Genomic DNA, 22,407 nt, shown 5'->3' with positions numbered 1-22,407 from the left:
CACTGTATTTTCCTGCATAAGCGCTCACCAAGGATCTCTTCTGGGAAGCCCTCTTTCATTACTGCATCTGTTCCCCACATTCCAAAGTAACTATATTCACATTTTCAGTAGGTGAGAAAGGGGGCCTCACTTTCTTGGTAAGTAATACAAACATCATGGTGCACCTTTGTTAGGCAGGTATGTGATCGATGGTAAAAAGTAATACCAGTGGCAATATATGCGCTAGAAGGCTTTCAGGAAATAAGAGTCATTAGACAACAACTAAAAAGCACAACCATCAGTAATATACAACTCAATAATTGCAGCCTCACAATAAGAAGGAAAAATGCAACCACAATTGCTACCTCTTCCGCACATTACCCAAGCCTGAAAATGTATTTTCAATAGCAACACTCCAATATGTCTGGCATGGTCAATGCTTGTTTAAATAAACTGCGAGTGAGCCGGCGAACATGGCTGCTTCCAATGCACCTACTCTGCTGCCTGCTAAGCACCGGCACTGACTGGGCCTAAAATAAGGGACATTTTCAAGTAGCTTATCTTTGTCTTCTTCAACTACCACCAATAGGTAGGTGGAAACAAGGGAAATACTTTAAAAGGAAGGGTAAGAATGACCTTAAACAAAGGGGAGAACCTTAAGTTCTCTCCCTTAGAAGGTGGTTAAAAAAAACATTTTAGTGATGCTGCATAAACTAGTGCTTGAAAGTCACGTTTTAAATTCTGGATATGCTTTTGGTAGTCTGCTGGGTGACATTCTGAAAGCTGAATTTGTTTCCTTTCACTCGCATAAGCACTAAAGTAGTTTATTTTTCTGTCTTCCTTCCCTCCGAAAGCAATCAGTATTTGTTTTTACTCTTCAAAAGGTACGGTCTTCTTGCCAGGAAGAGATACTTTTGAGATTGCAAGTGCTCTATGCTAATTATCCAAAGGCACTTAAAAACCAACCAAATATAGCCATGCTGTTCACTTGATCTTTACAGTCCATTAACATAATTGGCCGTACGAGCTATTTTTCATCACAGGAAGGGCTAATGTCATCCTGGTAGTGGCTGTGTCATTATTTGTCTGATTGTCATGGGACTAGTTTATTATTCACATATTTAATTAATGAGAAACTGATTCACACATTCTGCTATTGAACATCCTGTATAGGTGGGATTAAGATTTTGCATGTTTTGATATGGTCATGTATGTGTTTCTAGGCTCATCATTTAGGTTCTGGATCCTTAAAGCTACAGTTACACTCGGACAAAAACGAGAATACTAGGTGGACTGCACTTAATTTTGAGTGCAGTGGCTTCAAGATTTAAGATATTGTTAGAAAAAAACAAAAATTGCATAATTAAGTAGTTTTGCAAAAGGCATCCAAAAGGGCCCGATTTACAGAATGTGCATGCAAGTTCAACTTAGAGTGCAGAAAGCTGAATTTGCAGTTATAATTTCTGTATTTGCAAAAAGATTCCAATCACAAATTTCACGGGGGAAAAATCTGATACTATGGCAGGGTTTTTGCAGTCGAATGTACAGGCTTATGGATTAAAGGGGAACCAGGGTGGCCATGCAAATTGCCTCACACATCAACAAAGAAAGAACTGTGCAGGTATTCACCAACGCCTTGAGTGGCCATTTCGAGCCAGGAAATACATGCAAATTTCAACCTACAAATGATAAGAATGAGTGAATTTCCAAGGCGGTAAGAAGTATTTAAACACCCCCTTATGCCTTACATAAGTTAAGCATGCTGTGGGGGTGAGGGTGGAGGTGAGGTTTTCCAAAGTAAAATATTTTGACTGATGGACTCTAGATATAAGAGCTGACAATTAGGCCGAGAACAGAACTGGCTTTTCAGAGACTGAATTGTTAATGTTGGGGCTCGTCCTTTGCTGCAGACCACTTGATCAATGTTAGTTTGCAAAGGCACGATGAAGACCAAGACCGTAAACTGGTCGGTGATCGAACTACAAAGAGAACACTACTGGTGACCCAAACGAAGCTGTTAAGTGCCACTCACAGGTGTCACACGATAATCTTCCAGGACCCTCTGGTCTAGGTTTTGTTGTCCAGGATCACTTGTCCTTGCTCAGATTGCCAGTGCAGAGGTCTCATAATTTACAAATATTTCCATGTTCTTCATGCACAACTCACACTTCACGTGAGATATCTACGTAAATCTATAACAAAAACGGACACTATATAACCCTGCACAACTTTGCACATTGACAATTTTCAGGCCTTCTGTTCAAAGAATCAAAAAAAAAAAAATCCTTCATTCCAATTTAAGATTCCTCCGACAGTCTTCCGTATACACAAGAACATTAGCATTACCTGCATTCAGATCCTTCAAAGGCACATCTAAGAGAGCTGCCATTTTCTCCAGAACTCTCTTCATCTCCGGACCCTCCTTGAAGGCGTCCACCTGATGCATTGCTGTGTCATTCTCCTCTATATAGGTTACAAACTTCTCACAGTGGTCGAAGAATCGCATCAAGTAATCATTAATTACAGGTTCGGAGCACGGGGCATCTGTGAAGTTAAAAAAACCATGGAATTTAGCTATTACATCAGTTCACCCCCAAACCAGTCAGTAAAAACAAGAAGCCATTGATCAGAAAATGCACTGCTATATTTAATAAATATGCACAATACGAGTGCAACCGTTTTTTTAAAACCCTGGTTTCCTCTTTATCATTAATTCGCCATCCTACTTTTTCCCCCCCAATATCTACAGTTTTGTATTTCATTAGAACTAAATTTTTGGAATGTGGCAAATTGTTATACAGCATGTTGTCAAATGTGTTAGAAAAAAAAGGCATGAATGAAAGAAAAAAAAAAAATAATAAAATCCTAAAAACAGAGACACGGGATTTAAACATACATTCCTTGCACAAACCCTTAAGAGAGGTAAGCCTTCTCCACTGACATCCGATGTGATCTGCAGATCACCGCAATCCAGGGACAACAACTTTTGTCCTTCTCAAATTCATAAATTAGGTTCCATTACCTTGCCAAATAGGAGCACTAGTCGCTTTTTTTTTTTTGGTGAGAAATACCCCAAATGTGGTACTATTAAAGGCTGAAAGTGTCTTCGATCTCTCAGTAGCTTCAATGTACATTTTTAACACGTTTTAGAAAACAGTGGTCCCTGAGAGCGAGAGACCACACCTACAGTGTGATGCAAGAAGAAGGTTGCTTCTAGCCACTGCTTTTAACCTACGACAGACCAAACGGGGTATTTGTAAGCAGTGTGGTAAGGGAGCGATTGTGCGAGATGTCTGGAAAGAGCTAGTTATAGACCTTAGCCACTTGACAAGTGGATAATCTGCCTTCAGTACAGTCAAAAAGCTCTCGCTGCCCAGCAGCCAAGATAGGCAGCAGGGATGACTTTAAAATTAACATGTGCCAGGACTACAGCATGGTGGAAGCCCAGGCAAGGCTGGCACTTACAACTAGGACAAGATCTGGTGGTCGCACTTTATGACCTTTAAAAACAGATCCTATCCCTGAGGAACACAGCACACTGTAAAAGATTTTGGCCACTTGAAGAAAATGGATAGGAGTGACAGGAAGTGCAACGTGTGTAACGTGCAGTAACACAACACAGAATTAAATGCAACACACACCACCGACATCTTAGATACGAGCAAGAAATGGGGTGCAGTTATTTTAGTGTTAAACCAGTGAAGGAAACTACTGCACAACTCAAGAGGTAATTGAAACACCAGAAGGTTTTACATTTTCATTTTTGCTAAGCAGTGCTTGAGGCTAAAACGAAACTATCAATAAGAAACGACTTTCTGGAGTCAACATATAATGTTCACTCGCACCAACTCACTGGCATCAATCTCAACTCCGGATACTTTTGTGCATATAAAATTGATTATTCGTAGCAAGAAAATGTGCTCTATAGTCTACATTTATGTTAAAGTTCAGACGAAGGAGTCGCTAAAGGCTTCTGACTAACAAGAAGATTACATCTTAAGCCATGACTTCTGCCCACATACTTGATTATTAGATGTTGATCAATAAAAAAGAAAAATATATCGTAATGTCTTTCACTGAAAGTATCCTGAACTGGAGCAAATTAGTATTAAATGCTAAATTAGCATATGTGTGCCTAACCTGCGAACAGAAGATAATGGCGTAGGAGGACTCGTAGGTGGTCAAGACAGTTCTTTAAAAAAGAAAAAAAAACGAATTAATCAGTGGTTGCCAAGTAGCTCCAACTCAAAAAGATCAAGCTCGCTAAAGTCTGCTGACATCCTGCATTGTTGTAATGATTAACTTGCTGCCAAGGAGAAGGTCATTTGCATTTTTGGTTAACGAAACAATCCAAAAACCATCTAGTGATGTCTGTAAATGTAAGTTCTGGTTCCCCAGGTCATTGAAGAGGTCAGCTATAGATATAAATAGAAGCTGAATAATAAGGGGGAAAGGACTGACCTCTGCGGAATGATGAACTTGAGACCTTTGAAACAAATAGGTGGTAGGGCTACTGTCTGGAAACAATCGGACAAGGAGAGAAATCATGTAGAGTAAGTTCCTTTATGACGGATTCTGACAGACTGGTTATGAGAATGGTTTGATTAATACCACTGAAGGCAATCAAGTGATCTGCCCAGAAGAACCAGCAAGGAAACCTCCACAGTTCAGTGTTTCCACAAGCCTGGTAAGAATAAAATAAGCAGTTTGTTTCCACAAAACTATGGAGATGATTTTGCAGAAGTCTGTGAAGATGTGGAAGAAGCTATCTTCAATATAGTTATCTAGATTTGATGGATTTAATTAAATTTTTTCGGAAAAGGTTTGATGGCAGCAATATTTCAAACTTTAGAAACAATGCGCAAAGTAGGAGAACTGTCAAAGATGTGCACGATCTTCCAGTTAGAGACCATGGATCTAAAGACTGGTACAAAATTACACCCCAGTGCTAAGCAGTAAGCAATAAAAAAGGCATAAGACCACACAGAGGCAGACAATTTCTGGAAACAGAAAATGTCAGCTTTTGATACAGTCGAAAATCTGGTAGGATTGGGCTGCCACCTAATGTACTGACTTTCCAATCAGAACAAGCAGGCCATGAGAAACCAGGAGCAGCGGTGGGCGGATTCATGAAGGGTTATACTGTGAACCCTCATCCCAAGTTCAAAAGCCTGAACCTTCAAGCAGAGGCAAATCCTTAAACCCCAGATCAATTAGGTTTGTGAAAACACTGGCGGCTAAAGAAGAGATGCAATACTTTAGTATTTCACATGGAAAGTAGAATGCAGAACTGTACAGATGGGAATTTGCAACAGTCAAAGGAGGCACACTTTCTAAAGTGTTCAGAGCGCCAGACACAGTCAAGTCCTATGGAACACCAGCAGTAGTAAAGGTTGTCAACTGGAGTATATGGATTGGTTGTGTTTTGGTGTAATCCATCATTCTTCATCCCTCACCCTCATATTGCCCAACCAACCAGCTTTCACCAAGTTGCCTCCAGTGAGCCCCATATAGCATCTAAATATTTATTGAAGAAATGTTTTAAAAAAATCTAAAGATAGATGACAGATGAAGTTGTAATTTCCTGCTATCTGTTCCCCCTAACCACACCTTACCATACCCCAATCTGTGACTGGCTCAGGGTGGTACACTAACTACATCAAGCTGGAACCACGTTGAGGAAGGATCGGAGTTCAAGACAACTCATTTTGGATACTCCCCACAGATTCGGACAACGATAAACCACAACAGCAAAAACTACAGAATTGGCAAATAAAATCAATGTCCCATCAGTCATTCATGGTACTTGATTGATTCATATAATGGTTACTTGAATTTTGAGGAAAGCTCTAGAGCCAGAGCGTACAGGAGAAAGGGCTCCAAAATCTGCCGGGCACCTATTTGGCCAAATAACAAGCAACTTATCAACGATCTTTAACAGCAACAAAGTTTAGCAACAGACCTGAAATTGGTGAGAACCTTCAAATTGAGAAAGATGCTTTTTTCCTTTTTTTAGTCAAAACTGTATCATATCCTCTCAAAGTCAAAATGGATCCTCTTATTTATGGACGTTTTACTGATGAAACACAGTGGAATTAGCATGTAGAGGAAATGAGTTTAAACAACAATACTAAATAAAAGAGTCTTAGCTAGATTTCTTATATTACTTCAAAGATTAGCAACTCTGACCTGTGTAAACACTTATTTGAATGTTGTCTATATTCATCATTTCAGAACATATGCTCGCTGACAGATTGAGCCAACGCACCCGCTTTCAATTATTTGCAATAAAAGTCAGGTCAAGCCCTATTCAAGCTATTTTAATATCACCCCTTATGCGCCCAACATGGTCCTTCCAATTCTTAAGTTCCCGCCTAGCTCAATGAGGGGAGGGCAATTGAAGGTTGTGGGGCTTAAATCAAAACTATTTGTCATTTGATAGTCACAAGTTTGGTTATATGCATTATTACATGATATATTTACCAACTGAATCCATCCTCATAGATATAGGGATCGAGTATATGGCAGAAAATCCCCATCACTGTTAAAAAAAGATGTCACTAGATCAGCAAACTGCTACACTTCAAAACTATTACTGGTTAGCAATCCAAATTTAGTAAAGTAACACTGCAGCACTCTCCCCAGCCCTTGAAAGCATTGACAACTCCATCAATTTTTCAGAAGGATTTCAAAGAAGGTTTTCGGTATGATCCCTCTCCCCCTAAACCCCCCCCCCCGACACACATTTTCTCATGCCAAATAAATACATGTCTGCAGTACAGAACGGTCTGCAGCCTTTGCTACACTTTGTCTACTCATACTCATCCTCCATGGGCATCTGTATTCCTGTTTTCCCTTGTTCATGCACTTACAGTTTCCTTTACAATCTCTGCAGCTCAGACATGGAGATGTTTAGAGTCACTGTTCATTCCGCTCATTATAGCGGCATGAGTCAGAATTGTTTCAAATACAATTCATCTCCTGTTTTTTTATGAAAGCAACTAACTGGAGACCTCTTGCAGTAGGTCACCAGTTTTTAACCTCAGGTCTATGAGCTTCTGGAGGATTACAAATCCTACTCAGGCAGTCCGCAACTGTTAGAGCCCACCATATCGATTTGCCATTCAGAAATATAAACAAATTAAAATTTCAATTTTTGTATACTTTTGGTTGTCAATTAAAGAAAATATTTCATTATTTATTTAACTATTTGATGTATACTTCTTTCAGTGTTTCAAATCATAGCAATTGCTTTAGCTGAGGGCCTCAGCTTCCAGGAGTGATTCAGAAGGGAGTTCACAGAACCCACAAGGTTAGGAACCACTGCTTTATGCCAGTCAGAATATAAGCAGAATACTGCATTATATGCATGTTTAACTAATTCACTTTGCTGTCTGGTCAAACAATGGATAGGAATGTTTAATGCCCTGCCTAACTATATTCCCATTAGTCGACTTTCCCAATGCACCTGAATCAAACAGTTGTTTGCCAACCAGATGCCCAGAGCAGATGAAAAGGAGTAGACAATTTGTAGCAAAAGCTTCAGACCTATTGTTGAGGTCACGAGGAGCTCTGGTAGGCTAAAATTGTATTCTGGTCAAATCAGTCTGAACCTCGCCCTGGCAATAAGAAGTACAGCAATTTGGCTGAGCAAATTGGGCAGGACAAAGAGTATCTTAGGCGGTCGGTCCTAGAGCAGAAATGGAAAGCCAAGGCCAGCTAAAGAACTATGGAATGGACTGCAGCCAGAGGATTCAACTGTGTTTCGTATTTGTTCAGCCATTTCCATACAGTTGACAGGTCTATAAAACAGATAAAGACCACCTTGTAAGTGTGCTTGGATTTATTTTTACCTGTGTCAAATCGATGTAATTAGCCATAGTACATGCATTCCTCAATCGAAGCAATGCATATCTATTAATCCAATATCTGGTTTATCATGTTTTGGTGACATTTTGTTCACACTGTCACGGATGTTAATGTCTTAATAACGACCAACTATTTTAGTTCATTGTTAGATGCCACTTTTTAGCAATATTAGGGATTCTCAAGTCACAGGTTTGAGTGAGCTAAACGAAAATGTATTGCTGTTCTCAGATAACAGAAGTAAGTAGTTTTTAATTATTTCAGCCATTTCAAACCATAACAATTTAACATAAAAACAGTATATGATTTCATTGTAAAGTGCAAATAATTTCGTCATACAAGAAGCATAATGTTGTTGCTTTACATCATCATACAAACTAAAATAGAACATGTAACATTCTAAGAAGTCACATTTTTGGCAGCTGAAGAAACCTGCCGACAATAACGTAACTCAGTCTTGCGGGGGCATCATCAGCAATACCAAATGCTCTAATAATGCGGAGACCATAGTGGAGAATGCTGTTCCCAGGGCAGGCACTTGAAACCTTAAAAGGAGTGGAGAACCTTAACACACTGTCTACTCTCACCAGCAAAAAAGGCCACATCTGCAAGTCTGCCAACAGAAATGTGAAAAGCAGTGGTGTCAAACACGCTGCACATCATATTTCTTGCCCCAAGAGCAAAAGGGCCAGACGTAGCAAAGGCTTTTCCCCCAATTCTGTGTCTATAGGAAAAAGTGTTCGTACATATGGCCCATAGTCTCTGCACGGACTTCAAATCTTGGTGCGTCTCCTTTCTAGCACCCATAAGAGTTAACATGGCTGTACCTTGTGACTCTTTACTGTTATCAACCAGGCACTCACTTGGGATCCTCTCAGGTAGTCTGCACTTGGGGGGCACCACTGAAGCCAAGGGGTTACCAGCTTGAGGCTTGTTCAGAAGGTCCTGCTGTGGAACAATTAACTTCCATGTGGGAGATAAAACTTAAAACAGCTTGCCAAGCAGCATGAAAATCCAGGACCCTGGAGGACTGCAAAGACTTTGATATTAAGATGATCTCTATTTAAACAATTGAAGCCTGTGGAGCAACTAACACTACAATAGCAGGTAGAAGACAGGCAGGGCGAATGGGAATCAAGTAATTGCCTCTTAGAAGCCCATCACATCTTAGCAAGAAAAGATTTAGAGGGAAAGAGTTTTCAACTAATCTCAGAGAGTACAACCCTACGTTCTATGTACCCTTTCGCAATCTCTTAGCCCATGTGATTTCTCACTTTTCCAGCTTGAACTCCGTCTTCCCGGCTGCCTGAGCGCAAGCTTTCGCAGTTTCTATTCCTCTCTCATTCTTCTCGTTTGGGCAGTTCTAACTCGCTATCCATCACTTCGAACTCTTCCCTTTAATGCATAGGTTAGTCACGTTATTGTGTGTGCAGGCAAGCAGGAATAAGCCAGAGTTACTCTGGTACTCTCCCGTGACCTCCACACTGGGTTGGTGAGCCAAACAATATTCAATCTCTCTCAGTGGGACAGTCAGTGCCTCTCTAAGACATGAGGGTTCTTGCAGTCTGTCGTATTTCTTCCTTCTCTGTCTCCCCATATCATCCTTATGCTCAAGGGCAGCAAGCAGGGTTCTTCGAACACCTAAGAGGTCCTTCACACGATTCCCCTGTGACAGACAGTGCACCTATCACACATACCAACTTTAACTCCCCACATTCCTATTCGACTTCTAGATCTTCCAACCATCACCCATTCTGCAGGTGCACCACAGATCACAGTGCCTCTAGTTTCTCCTCATCTAAGCCCTGTAAAAAAAATCGCAGTTTGATCCCCCTGTCACTGTAATGATACCACAGAGTTCAAGTGTGTGTGTAGAATCTGTTTCAAAAACAAGTGGTTATCAGTTAGAGAGGACAACCAGTAAATCATTCCCCACTCAAAAACAGCCAGAGAGCTACTGGACAGTCACTGATGCCCAATGATGAGATGCAGCCATAACATAATGCACCTCAGCAAGACCCAGAAATAACTGTAATCAAGATCATTAATCATGGTACATTAATCACAATAGCCTGTTCCACTGACTAATAACTACAATAGTGCATACATACTCAGTGCTAAAATGTCACCAAGGAAAAATATAAAGCATTCACCTATTCTCACTTAAACAACGCCACTAAGAAATTCTTAAGGCAGAAGACAAAACTCTGAAAATCATTAAGAAACAAGCAGATATTGCCCATTATTCAAGTATATCAGGTTTTGTTCTAGAGCCTCTGTGGTTCACAATCTAATCTGGGAGCAGCACATTGACAACACTAGACGCAAAATGGGCTGAACGGGCTTCTGACCAGCATGGCTCTGAACCTTACACCACAGTTCCGGACAGATTATTGTACAAAAGGTTACAATAAAACTGCTGCTGTCAAGCAAATGAGCATTATAAGCCAGACAAACAAAACTGCATCATTATCCTGGCAAAGGTTATCCGACTCGTGGATAGACAAAGGGAGTGCCCGTCTGGAGGCTTTATGTGACAATGTTTGCCTCATGGCAATGCAGAGCCACACGGGTATCCTTTTATGCCAGTTTGAAGCAAATTGTAAACTAAAGCCAGGGTGATACTGCACAACATAACCATTTTCCATCTTGGTTTCCCGGATGACAAAAATGGAAACAAAATTATATGGAATCACTGAAACACGACAGAAACATATTCCTTACTTATTAGCAGCTCCTTTCTGCTATGTTACTTCAGGCCATAAATTGTTCTGTCTCCTTCAGGCCTGTAACACGGAAGCCACACCTTTACTACTGCACTAAGCCTGAAATTCACCAAAGGCCCCCACAGGGAAATCTCTTCAGGTTTGTAAATGGAGAGGAGGATGGTTTGTTTCAGAGCACAGCATTTCACCTACCTCTACGAAAAGACCGTCAAATGCACCTGAGGTTCACCCAGGAGTCCGAAATGTTGTGTGTAGGCCATGAATGCACACGAACCCCAGTCTAGGAGCCTATTTCACTTATTAGGGCACGGTCACACTAGCCAACTACCTCAAAGAGAATAGGACCTCTGTGAAATACCTTTACACAGGGTAGAATACTACGATGATTCCAATGCCCTTATATAATAACTCATCCTTTTACTACTTTCATGCCCTTTTCCCCCTTGTCATTGCTGTGGATGCTGGAAGCAGTGCACTTTATGTCCGAAATTACAGACTAGCCGTGGTGATAACAGTTGCCACCACATGCTATACAGACCCAGAGGACTTCCACTAGAGTTCCAAAAATCTGCAAGTAACAACTGCCTTTTCTGCAAAGGTCATCTAACAGGCTGAACTCTTGCACCAAAAACAAATGGTTGAACACTCACCTCAGTATTTTCTATAAACAATACAGCTGGTGTAGAGGCAGACCACAGAGTGACATGGCACTGCAATTATGCAAATCAATTTTTCATAAAACTTGATAAACGCACTAAAATGGTGACATCTCAGATGATGTGCATCAATTACTACACAGAGCCACGGATACGGCATAAACTAATGGTTTTAGGAAATTTTAGAAAGCATAGGTTTACAAAATAACACGTTTAACAGTTTAATAAACTGCCACAGTTTTCTGCAACTAGGCCCACCGTGGGAGAAACAGTCCTGACCTCAAGTCATTTTAACCTAGGAGCTTTACTCAATAACTCTACGTTTAATTTCAATAAAAACACTCTTCAAATTCGAAGTGATGCAATCAAAAGTACTTTAAAAAAATACGAAAAGACATTATTTCACGGAAAACAAAATAAAAATAAAATTAACAAGGTACAAACTGAAAGAACATATATTTACCTGCGTAGTACGAGCATTATATTAACACAATTGGGCCCTAAAGGCTCCCCCGGGTTGACTGAAAAAAAAAAAAAGCCATCTCTCTCTTCATGAGACAATTTTTAACTGCGTGCGATTTTCTCAACTATTACTATTTAAACATGCAGGTGGACGTGAGGATCTAAAGAGGGACATACTTGGTAATAACACGGCAAATCTAAAGCATTGACACAGGATGAACAACAGCACCAGTGCCTGAACTGGCATAGTCATGGAAATATGCCTAGTCTAACAGGTTGATCCTTTTCCTGAAATTTGTATCTCAGTTTGGGCCTTTCATAGTTTAATATTCTGTTAGGTGAGAAAGCGCAGTTTACACACATAGGCTAAACTTATAAGGGTGGGGGGGTTAAGGGGTCAACCATTACATGTGTTTAAAGACTCTATAATCACAAAGAAGTTGGTTAATCCACAGGTTACAACCACACAGATAGATTTTGATATCCAACATACATTTCAAGAATAACACATAGTGAGAGGTCAAAGTGAGAAAACACATGTGGTATGACAATAGGTGTTTCGGGTGTGTCTGCATTAGTTATTTATATACACATTACAATGATTTAGAACGAAGTAAAAATTGGAATTGGGACAACTGGAAATTCGCCAGAGGTGGCTGGAAAAAAAACACCCTTGATGAAGTGCTCACATAAGGTACTAAAGGTATCCATTGCCCCTCTCTATATGAAGTTAACCGAAAACTAGAGTTTGTCTGACAGGGTTAGCTCACTTGGTTTCATTTACTTGGTAAATACTTAATTATTCGGTATCAGTATTTGTGGGCTGTGCCATTTGCGTTCAAAATAATGGACAATACATAAAATGACCCTAAGCTGATTAACGGGACTCACTTTAATACTTGTTTAGAGTCCATTCTGTGGGTGGGACTTTTGATCTATTTACAATGATAGAAATTGTTGAAGGGTGCTCCTTACTGCCTAGCATATAAGGACAATGATTGTGGCTACGTACTCTATATCCCAGGTTTCAGCCCTACAGGTAAAATAATAAATGGTTGTTGTCTATATTTAACAGCTTGTGTCCTGTCCTCTCTCAGAGAGATAGGGCTATTTGCCGAGGAAACTGAATATTTTGACACTTTCTAGACACATTTCAATAAAGTCGCAGCTCTGTGGTAATAGTCCTGCCAGCAGTGGAAGGTCTTGGCAGGCTGGTTGATGGGGAAGCGTCCCAATACAGATTCTTTTAGATCTGCCTGCTGTGCACAAGACCATTAACCACAACCGCCTGGTCAAGACCTTGGGCGAAGCCAGTTTACAAGATACTAGCCTTAACTGACAATCATTTTTCACAGTAAAAAGGGAACAAATTGTTGCTTTGAGGATGTTTTTTTTTATCATAAGTTAACATTTTCAGCTGCCCTGTCTTACAAGAGTCAATTTCATGCCTGGAGAAGGCCATAAACAATGGCTCCAGAGAAAAGGGGGGGGTTCTATTCTAAGAGTCAGATTAAGTATAATGAATATAAATGCATAACCTGGATTGACGAAATCATTCACAATATATATTAAATATTTCAGAACAGCTAAAAAAAAAAAAAACACCAGCTGACATATAAGCTGTTTTCTTCCAGTCAAGTGATTACTATGGCGTCTTGGTCTGGTGCATCAAGTGCCTTCTAAACTAGTTTTGGTGGTGAGAACGAGCTTACCTCTCTGCACGTGGCCTACTGCTGTCTGTCCTACCCAAGACAAAATAGTTTTAGCTGACATTTCCTAGGAAGCACACAAGAGGATAATTTATTGAACAAATCTCTAGTAAGAAAATAACGTCAAAGAGGTTTCACAACTTCGTGAATTTAGTTCTCAAAAGCAAAAAAAGAAAAACAACCACACATTCCATTTTTTATTTAAATGCAATCACAAATCAATACAATTAATCTGGAGTAAGGGTGCGTTTACTTAACTCAGGTCCCAAAATGCGTACGACCGAAATGATGACTCATTTTAAAGAGTGGTTTAGGAATAAGCTCTTACCCTACTTAAAAAAAAAAAAAAAAAAAAAAAGAACATACAGACCATTGTGTAAAAAAAAAAAAAAAAAAAAAAAAAAAAAGTTAAAAAAGAACAACTAATTTTGATTGCTCCTTAATAATCAACATTACGAAATGGGATGAACACACACAGCATTTCTGTAAATGTTTACTGAGTTTGAAACCAATGGCAATTTTATTTAATTTGCCTTTCAGTGTTATTAAAAAGCATATGTTCATTGTACACACTGTAATCGCGGGTGAAGCCACTACCGTGTACTGTGTTTAGGGGTCGCTCAAGAATAATAATGGATAGGCAATTCTACCTTTTTAATATATGTTGGTAATTTAGTGAATTGGATATGAGTTTGCAGTGTCATCTCTAATCAGGGCTCCAAAATTCAATTAAGATGTCTTAAAATCTTATTCTTGTCACATTTGCTGTGTGTTTATAGACTAATGTCAAAAGTCTGTTTGTGTTCTTGCAATGCAAATACTGTTCCTTCTGACTGCAGAGTCCCAGTATTTTGTAAGGTGAACTATCTGACCTATGTGAAATGAAAGGCTTTTTGTATCAGGTTTTTCCCAACACACAACATTTATATAACTAAGTCAACTTTACCAACATTTCAAAATATATTTCAGTAGATGTGAAAGACCATTTTTGTACTTCTGTGTGATGAAAATAAATATTTTAATAGGATGATAAAAAGTCAGAACCCTTTACTTGGTGATGTGCAAATGATAAATGTTTTCTGAAACTCAATTTTCACAGATTATTGTTAATACACTATATAGTTTTTCAATAAAGCTGCAAGTTAGTAGGAAGGTTTTTGGATATTTCTTGGAAATGTACTGTCTGTAAATGACAGTACGCTACCTCACCATCCTTTAGTAATATAATTATTAAAAGTGAGTGTTTAAACAAACTGAGAAGCACTCATGCCCTGATGGCAAAGCTATTAGTAAACTAAGAGGCAAGTCATGCATGGATCATGTGTACCCCATATGTGGGCTAGATTTATTATACATGGAGCAAACGTTTACTGTATTTAATCAAACAAAAAAGGATTTATTTCACAGCAGAAATGCTGAACTCATATTTGAAGATGCACTCATGTGAAAATGAAGAAAAAGGCTACTGTAAAATACACTATTTGCCTAGGATCACCCAATTTGAGACCCGTCTCTGGGTCAAGTACATTACAGTTAGGTTGAGTAGATTATTCAAGCTACTGCACCTGCAGGTCTAGTGACATTTTTATGATTTTTCGAGGACTGCTAACCCCTACAATAAATCTTCAAATATAATCGCCAAGTTTTATGAAAGGCTGACCTGTTTGACCCTTTTATTCAACAAAGTTGCAAGTTGTAATTTCGGATTTTAGTGTGGTTTGAACCTGTAGAAATTCTGAAGGCAGGGGGCCCTTGTGAGCTAGCCATCGGTGACATGGCTCTGACTCCTTTTAAGTGCATTTATTTTGCATGAGCTGGGAAAGAATGAACTCACACCTTGATTAAACAGCCCTAAATGCAATGTTAAGTGGGTACAATTTTAGAAACCTGTTCAATCACTAATGCATCATTGTCTGACTAATGTTGTGGTGAACTTAATTTGCATTTTATTGCATGAAGGGGCGCCTCTCCCTTTACGTACCTCTGAAAAGATGATAGGACTAGGGAGCAGATATCCCATATTTGCGCCGAGGCATCATGTGAGGTCTGACCAGAAACAAGCTCACAATTATAAATGGAAAAAACTAAACTAGGAAACTCAGGTTGCAAAGTGCTGCTGGACTCTCTCAAGGTCACTTCCTATGTAGACTACACTATTCCCTCTTTCATCATCAAATCACTCCAACAAATGGCCCCCTACACTCCTCCTCTACATTATGAAAATGTAAGCCAAGGAAAATTCTCAAGTGTTCTTAGAATATCTCTCTCCTGATAAAAATAAAATAAAAATCCAGTGTATCTAGCCTACTTCACCACCTTATTCCCTATTATGCATCTTCCATTCATAGGGAAAACCATCAAGAAAGCAGTTACCACCCAGCTAAGAGAGTACACTGGCAAGAATAACGTTTCACATAACTATCAATCAAGCTTCATGCCATGCTACAACACTAGACTGCCCCGTTTCAAGTAATTGATGATGCTCGCCTCCTCACTGACTGGAATGACCCATGTCTCCTTTTCGATCGCTCTGCAGCCTTCAGCACAGTCTACTATTCAGCTCCAATCCACACCCTGAAAATAAGTATGGGACTTTAACAGATCTTTCAATGGTTCACATCCTATCTCATCAACCTGCACCAGCTCATGCAAGTAAGCGCACAGGATAGCAGAGGCACCATCTTTAACCTCTACATGGTAAATCTTAGATCGAATCTTGCAGTCAGTAGCATCATCAATAAAAAGATGATACCCAACTAAACATAACAAAATCCTCACCCCACATCAGAGAGAGTCAAATCGATGTTAAATAAATTCCTTAAGCTAAACCCCACAAAGATTGAATTCCTCCAGTCTGCCAACAGCTCAAAACAACCGCAGATTTAAACTGAGCTCTCAAACTTAAAACTGACAAGTTTCAGCTGACAGACCAGGGACCTGGATATAATCATACTGTAGGCAAAACATTGCAAGAAGGAACAAAAGCCTAACATTCTCTGTTTTTGCTCCCATGATCTTGAACAACAACTTGACAATAGATCAGCAGCATATCTCCTACTATTCGGGAAAAAAGCTTTAGACAAACCATTTCAATAAATACTGCCCCTAACCAAAGGTTACCTGTTACCTTCCTCCCCAATAACTTTATCTTACCATGTGCCACGACCCATGTTCAGCGCGTTGTTGCTCTTGAGCAGAGTTTGCGCTGTACAAATACCAACACCTAAATACAAGAAGGTGGCCACAGAATTTGAACAGGAAAGAGACGACACGACGAGTACACAAAAGAAAAGTAGGGGGAAAGAGAAAGGTGCTAACAGTCTGTGGCACAAATGAATAGGAGAAGAGGGGCAATGTTAGCGATGGAGACGGTTGGGGAGCAAAAGTACAAACAAAATTTGCTGGTATAAAAATCATATTTGTTTTGAGAAAGCCAATGCTAAACCAGGGCAGGGTGAACCACGTATTGGTAAATCAAAACCAAAGGAATATTCATGATCCTACAAGAACTTTAGCAATATATACTTTGGAGTACCTTCAGATGGTTAACAATACAAAGAATGATATAAATGATGGATTGAGAAAAACATTTTGGAGAAAATACTCCAATTTTAAGAAATGTGTTTCTAAAAAAAAAAAAAAAAAAATAGTAACGTAACTATAACAACATTATTTTGTAAATTCCTATTTCTTCGTGAAGGCTTTTCAGTGATGACGCCGTCTTCACACTACTGTATTTGCTACTTATCACTAGAGAAGACTACATTATTACATATATATATATATTTATTTTTTTTTAACTTACAAATTTAACTGTTGCAGGCAATTATTCAAAAAAAAAAAAAAAAAAAAAAAAACACAAACCCACAACAACACACTAACAATACTCGATGTTGCTCGTCCTTAATACAGAGGACTAGACCTCTTCCAAAATCTAAACAGGTTTCGGGTGCCATTTGAAAATGCACTTCTCTTGAACGACGGGAGCACCACGTGAAGAGAACTCTTTAAAACATTGAATAAGCATCTCTGGCGCATACTCGTTTCTTTCTAGCTCGGCTGGCTTTCTCGTAAACAGTTACATTGGGCAAGGTTGCAAATGCTCGGTTTGTGAGAGCGGGAAGGTCTTCCCTAGACTGCCCAATTCTAACTAAAGTCAAAATTCACACAAACACAATTCTGTCCATTATGACGCCCTGTGCTGTACTCCAGCTCTCCGTCGTTTGACCTAAACCCCAATCCTAGCCTGCGTCTCACTCCGGGATCAGAACGGCCACAGAAAATCAGAGAGACAACTCCACTTTCAGATGCGCAGGGCACTTCCCTTTTATTGACAACCATCCACAATCTCAACTCTAAGACCAAGTTTTCAGAAGATAAAGTATTGAGAAAACTTCAAAACTTGGATCGTCCCTATCCACAGGCATCCCCCTTTTCAGCTAATACTTCTCATTTACACACCTTACATGGTATTTCCTGTGCACTTTTATTCCAGCACACTAGCGCCCTGATTACAATTGATACAAAAAAACACCCGTGCCCAAACCTGTTTGAGTAGTTGCCGGAATTATGAGCTGAACGCAGTTTAATACACCCAGTAATTAATACGTGCGGTAAAGTTTACACCACTCTTAAAATTCCGTAGCACAAACCTATTAAAACTATCCGGATGTGTAGTGTTTGGTACAGTATGCACTAAAGCCTGCATGTGTTCACACTATTTGCAGGGACATCTAGAGGATTTCTGTGGCCTCATGCAAGCCCTATTTTGCTCCGGCCCAGTTCATATTAACTTTAAAGCACCGATTTCAGCAAATTCAGGCCTTCGTGATTACCAATAATATTGACTTATACCTTAGCCTTTGAGAAACCCAGTAGCTTAAAGTGCTAAAACATGTGTTTATTACATATGCTCCTGAAAGTAAGCTTTCCCTCTCCAAGTACTATCTGGCGACAGCACCCTTACTTACAGTGAATTTTACTAATTGTGCCATGTATAAACCTCTGCATTAGTGAGCACCACGGAGGAAGCACACTGAATGCACCTGCCAATCAAGATCTCTTCCAAATGACACTATGCAAGGGGTGGATTAGTCTCCAGGTTGAGACTGGAGAGGTAATAGCGAGGCAAGACAGACAGGGGGATAGACGTAGAGCGAAAGGTAAGGAGGTGTAAGCAACGTAGCGTGAAAGAGAAAAAAATAAGAGCAACAGACGTAATCTAGAGAAAGACTAGAAAGAAAATCAGGGTGGTGCGATATTGATGGGGAGGGAGGTGTAATCATGGAGTGGCTGAGATACAGTTAAGGTCTTATGTACTAAGTTGCGTTAGAAAGGGGGCCTTGGAAAGTGGGGGCTCTGGCAACTGTCCGCTTTCCAAACGACGCCTTAAAGCGTCTCTATTTGTGGAAAATGTAATAGGAGCTGTTATCATACCTGATGCACTGCAAACCCCAGGACGCCGGATTTTCTTTGGGTGCGATAAATACCTTTATCTCCACTACAAGCGTGCACTCATGAAACCTCTTTCACGATCTATAAGCAAGTTTACTCCAGCAAAATCTGTTTTTTAATAACTTTCATCCGTTTGGTAACAACTAATCTGTGTCTGGAGAAACTAAGGAACGTGTGCCGTGAAAGGGAGGGCCGAGGGGCACAAACAGAGATATTCAGTGAGAGAATGGGGACACGTCAGCTGCCAGTGCGAGTGCTTAGCGCGAGCATATTTTTTAGAGAAAAGCCGATCCAGGAATGATTTCGATTTACTTTAAGGGGGGGGGAGTGGGGGGGGGGGGGGGAATAGAGCAGTTGCAGGAAAATATTTACAGCAGGACACGTCGCGTGATCAGTGTACCTTGCAGCTCTATCTCCGAGGCCTCTTGGTGGCCCTGAAACCTGTGTGCCAAGCCCCGGATAAAGGCCTTGGCGCTGTCCACACACCGGTGCTTGGAGCTGGTGATGAACTGCATCTGGCGGTGCCGGAATCGGTCCTTGGTGAGGAGGGAGGGGAATGATGCCGAAAGCCTGGCGGCCAGGTGCTCCATATCCCGCTCTCCCTTCCTCACCAGCTGCCCGTCCATCCATTCCTCGTACCACATGGGCCAGTCCCGCAGCTCGCGCACAAGGGCGGACTGGGAGCCGCCCCCGGCCCCCACCAGCCGGTGCACCTTCTTCATCTTCTGGATCTGCTTGCGGGTGGGGTAGCGGGTGCCGTGGCGGATGACGCCCACCATCTGGAGCGGAGTACAACCGGAGGGCAGAGCGGTGTCGTGGCCCCGTGTCCACAGCGGGTCGGCCCGCAACTCCAGGTTGACGTCCTCATAGCGGGTCTTGGTCCCGAAGTAGGATGACTGCAGCGAGGCCTCGGTGGAAGCCGCGCAGCCCCCGGGAGAGCAGAAGCGAGCCACCGAGAGCAGGAGCAGCAGCGCGGGGCGGGGAGCGCGCCGGCCCCATCCGCACAGGGCGCCCTGCATGCTGTCACCGGCCGGGGAAGGGACCCAGCACTAGTCCGGTCCGAGGACTCGAAGTCAGGCGCCCGAACTCCGTGCAGGCCCCGCCCCCCGCGTCACTGCCCTGGGAAGCCACGCCCCTCTCGCCATTGACCTATGAAGCCACGCCCCTTGCGTCATTGACCTATGAAGCCACGCCCACATGCTTTGGCCCACACTGCGTTAATGTAATACAACTAATTACAGAGTACAAAGGATTTGTTCCCACCCACACTGTTCAAAGTGAACTTGTTTTGTCCCTTTAATGAAGGAGGCTGAGTTTCTACTACTACACTTAGCTCTAATGAAATGGGATATAATATATTTGTCTTGTGAAGCGGAATAGTCTGGCGAGTACCTTAGTGAATGTAAACTTGGATTTGAATAACTGGTCATTTCATGTCCGCGCGTTGCTGGGTTTATAGTAAAAGTCGGATTATGTCGTTTCAAGATGGCGTATGTTCTAGCCGAATAGTGTTTTTCTTCCCATTCACGCGTTTCGTTTTGATGTTAATCGGGCATAGCTTCCTTTGGTGCTCTTTAAAGCAGCGATGGCTTTCCCTTTCGTTTTCGCTGTGCACGTTAGCAGCAAGGGAGGTGCTGCCACGTTTTGAGGAGGTCCTCTGAACTGAAGTTGTGCCGATTCTTGTACGTAGTCTCGGCTAGAGATGGGCGAGAGACAGCAAATTAACCACCGACGCAAGGGTCTGGCTTGGCTCTTAGAGCTAGATTTGTAGCAGAAATATTATTGTTGCTTTGGATGTCACATTAATCATCTATGCATGTCAATCTTTGCATTTCGTTACTTGGAAAATTACTAGATTAATTGTAAAGTGGTGCAGCCTATATTAATGTGCATTCATTGTGGGGTAGTCATTTTGATTGATATGGTATAGCCCTAATCCTTCATGTATAACCAACTAATTCAATTCCATGTGATTCTTTATGATGTTAATAGTTTACACTAAAACTATAACAGATTTCTGAAGATAAATGTTTTAAATTTTACAAAAGTGGAGAATGCAGTTCTATACTAAAGTTAAAGCAATGTATTAATAGTCATTTCATTTTAAAGCTACTGTAACACAAACACTGACATTATTAATGACGAATTTGTAATTCTGAATGTTATGTGTCTATTGCTTGATATAAATTAATGTGCCATTTAATTCAAATTTATTTTGCTTAGCCTAAGTGAAGGTCTGCAAGTCCCTATTTCCTGGCCGTGCAGAAAAAGGTTTAGTCATTCTTGCTAATATCAATCAATCAATTATGGATTTGTAAAGCGCAGCTGATCATCCATAGCGTTTCAAGGCACTGATTGTTGGCATGCTGCTCATTCGAAGAGCCAGGTCTTGAGGTCTTCCCTGAACTTCATCAGTGATGCGGTCTGCCTGAGCTTGAGGGATAGCGCGTTCCATGTCTGGGCTGCCAGGTAGGAAACGGATCTTCCTCCTGCTGTGCTTTTCCGGAACTAGGGGACTGCTGGGAGGAACGGAGATGTCTGTTGGGTACATAGAATGTGAGGCAGTGGTTGAGGTACCCACTTTAATTTACATCCATGTCACGTCCCAAAAATCCCTGTATTTCTGAAGATGAGTTGGGAGTCATGGTGGATGAAATCATAAGAGTAGAGCCACAATTGTTTGGAGCACAAGTCCAGCATGCTCCTCTCTGTAGAAAATGGAAATGTGACAAAGGATAGTCAAGAGAGTGAATGCTGTAGGCACCACCCTGCGCACACAGGAGGTCATTAGGAAGAGGTGGAAGGACATGAGGGGAAAGGTGCGTTCCTTGGCCTCCAGGCAACACATGGAGTCCCTGAAGACTGGTAATGGTCTTCCCAGTGCCCCATTACAACTCTTTCCCTGGGACGAGAAGGCCTTGGCCATCCTGCGGGCTTGACAGGAATAACTGGGAGAGTGGAGTCTGGTAAGTTACAACACAAAAACTGTCACAAATCATCAATGTCCGGTATGCTCACATCGCATTTCACCTTTTGCCACAGTTTTGTTCATCTACTTTCCCAACATGCAAAATCCAAAGTTGCAGAGATGTAAGCTTGTCAATGTGCATTGTCGTACATAACATCACATGTATTAATCCACATTACATGTCATATGTTGAAATGGGGCCTGTAAGTGTTTTAATATCAAAAGATCATCCCAGGACCCAGGATAAGTGTCAACATGTAAATATATGGGCCAACCTAACTGCAGTGTGGCAACATATATGTAAGACTACACATTTGTCAAGTGTTGGGAAGTACAGAGAGTGACATGACTACAGGAGGCCCTGTTTCTGTACATAAAACCAACAGGCCTTCTTGCAATTGTCAAATACACATGTGTGCCATCTCTCAAATAATGTACTCTCCCCTAGGAGTTTAGTATTTGTGTATTGTGGGGAGCCAGCAAGTGACATGACCCAACTACAACAAGGCCATATTTCCATACCTCAAACCAACAGGCCTTCCTGCACTTGTCCAAATACACCTATGTGTCATCTCTCAAAGGATGTT

The 22,407-nt window shown here is 41.0% G+C and overlaps 1 protein-coding gene across 1 annotated transcript in view; it reads right to left on the bottom strand.

Moving 5' to 3' along the window:
• The window catches only part of MINPP1 (multiple inositol-polyphosphate phosphatase 1), a 169,527-nt gene extending 149,539 nt beyond the window's left edge, over positions 1–19,988 (bottom strand). The window contains exons 1-2 of the mRNA XM_069239886.1: positions 19,253–19,988; positions 2,326–2,523 (exon numbers count right to left, since the gene is read on the bottom strand). Coding sequence (XP_069095987.1) covers positions 2,326–2,523; positions 19,253–19,871 — 817 coding nt within the window. The 5' untranslated portion in view covers positions 19,872–19,988. The remainder of the gene's footprint in view (positions 1–2,325; positions 2,524–19,252) is intronic.
• Positions 19,989–22,407: the final 2,419 nt, after the last annotated feature.

The sequence above is a fragment of the Pleurodeles waltl genome, chromosome 6 (genome assembly GCF_031143425.1).
Source record: "Pleurodeles waltl isolate 20211129_DDA chromosome 6, aPleWal1.hap1.20221129, whole genome shotgun sequence".
Lineage (NCBI taxonomy): Eukaryota > Metazoa > Chordata > Amphibia > Caudata > Salamandridae > Pleurodeles > Pleurodeles waltl.
This window is presented reverse-complemented; position numbering and strand designations above follow the sequence as displayed.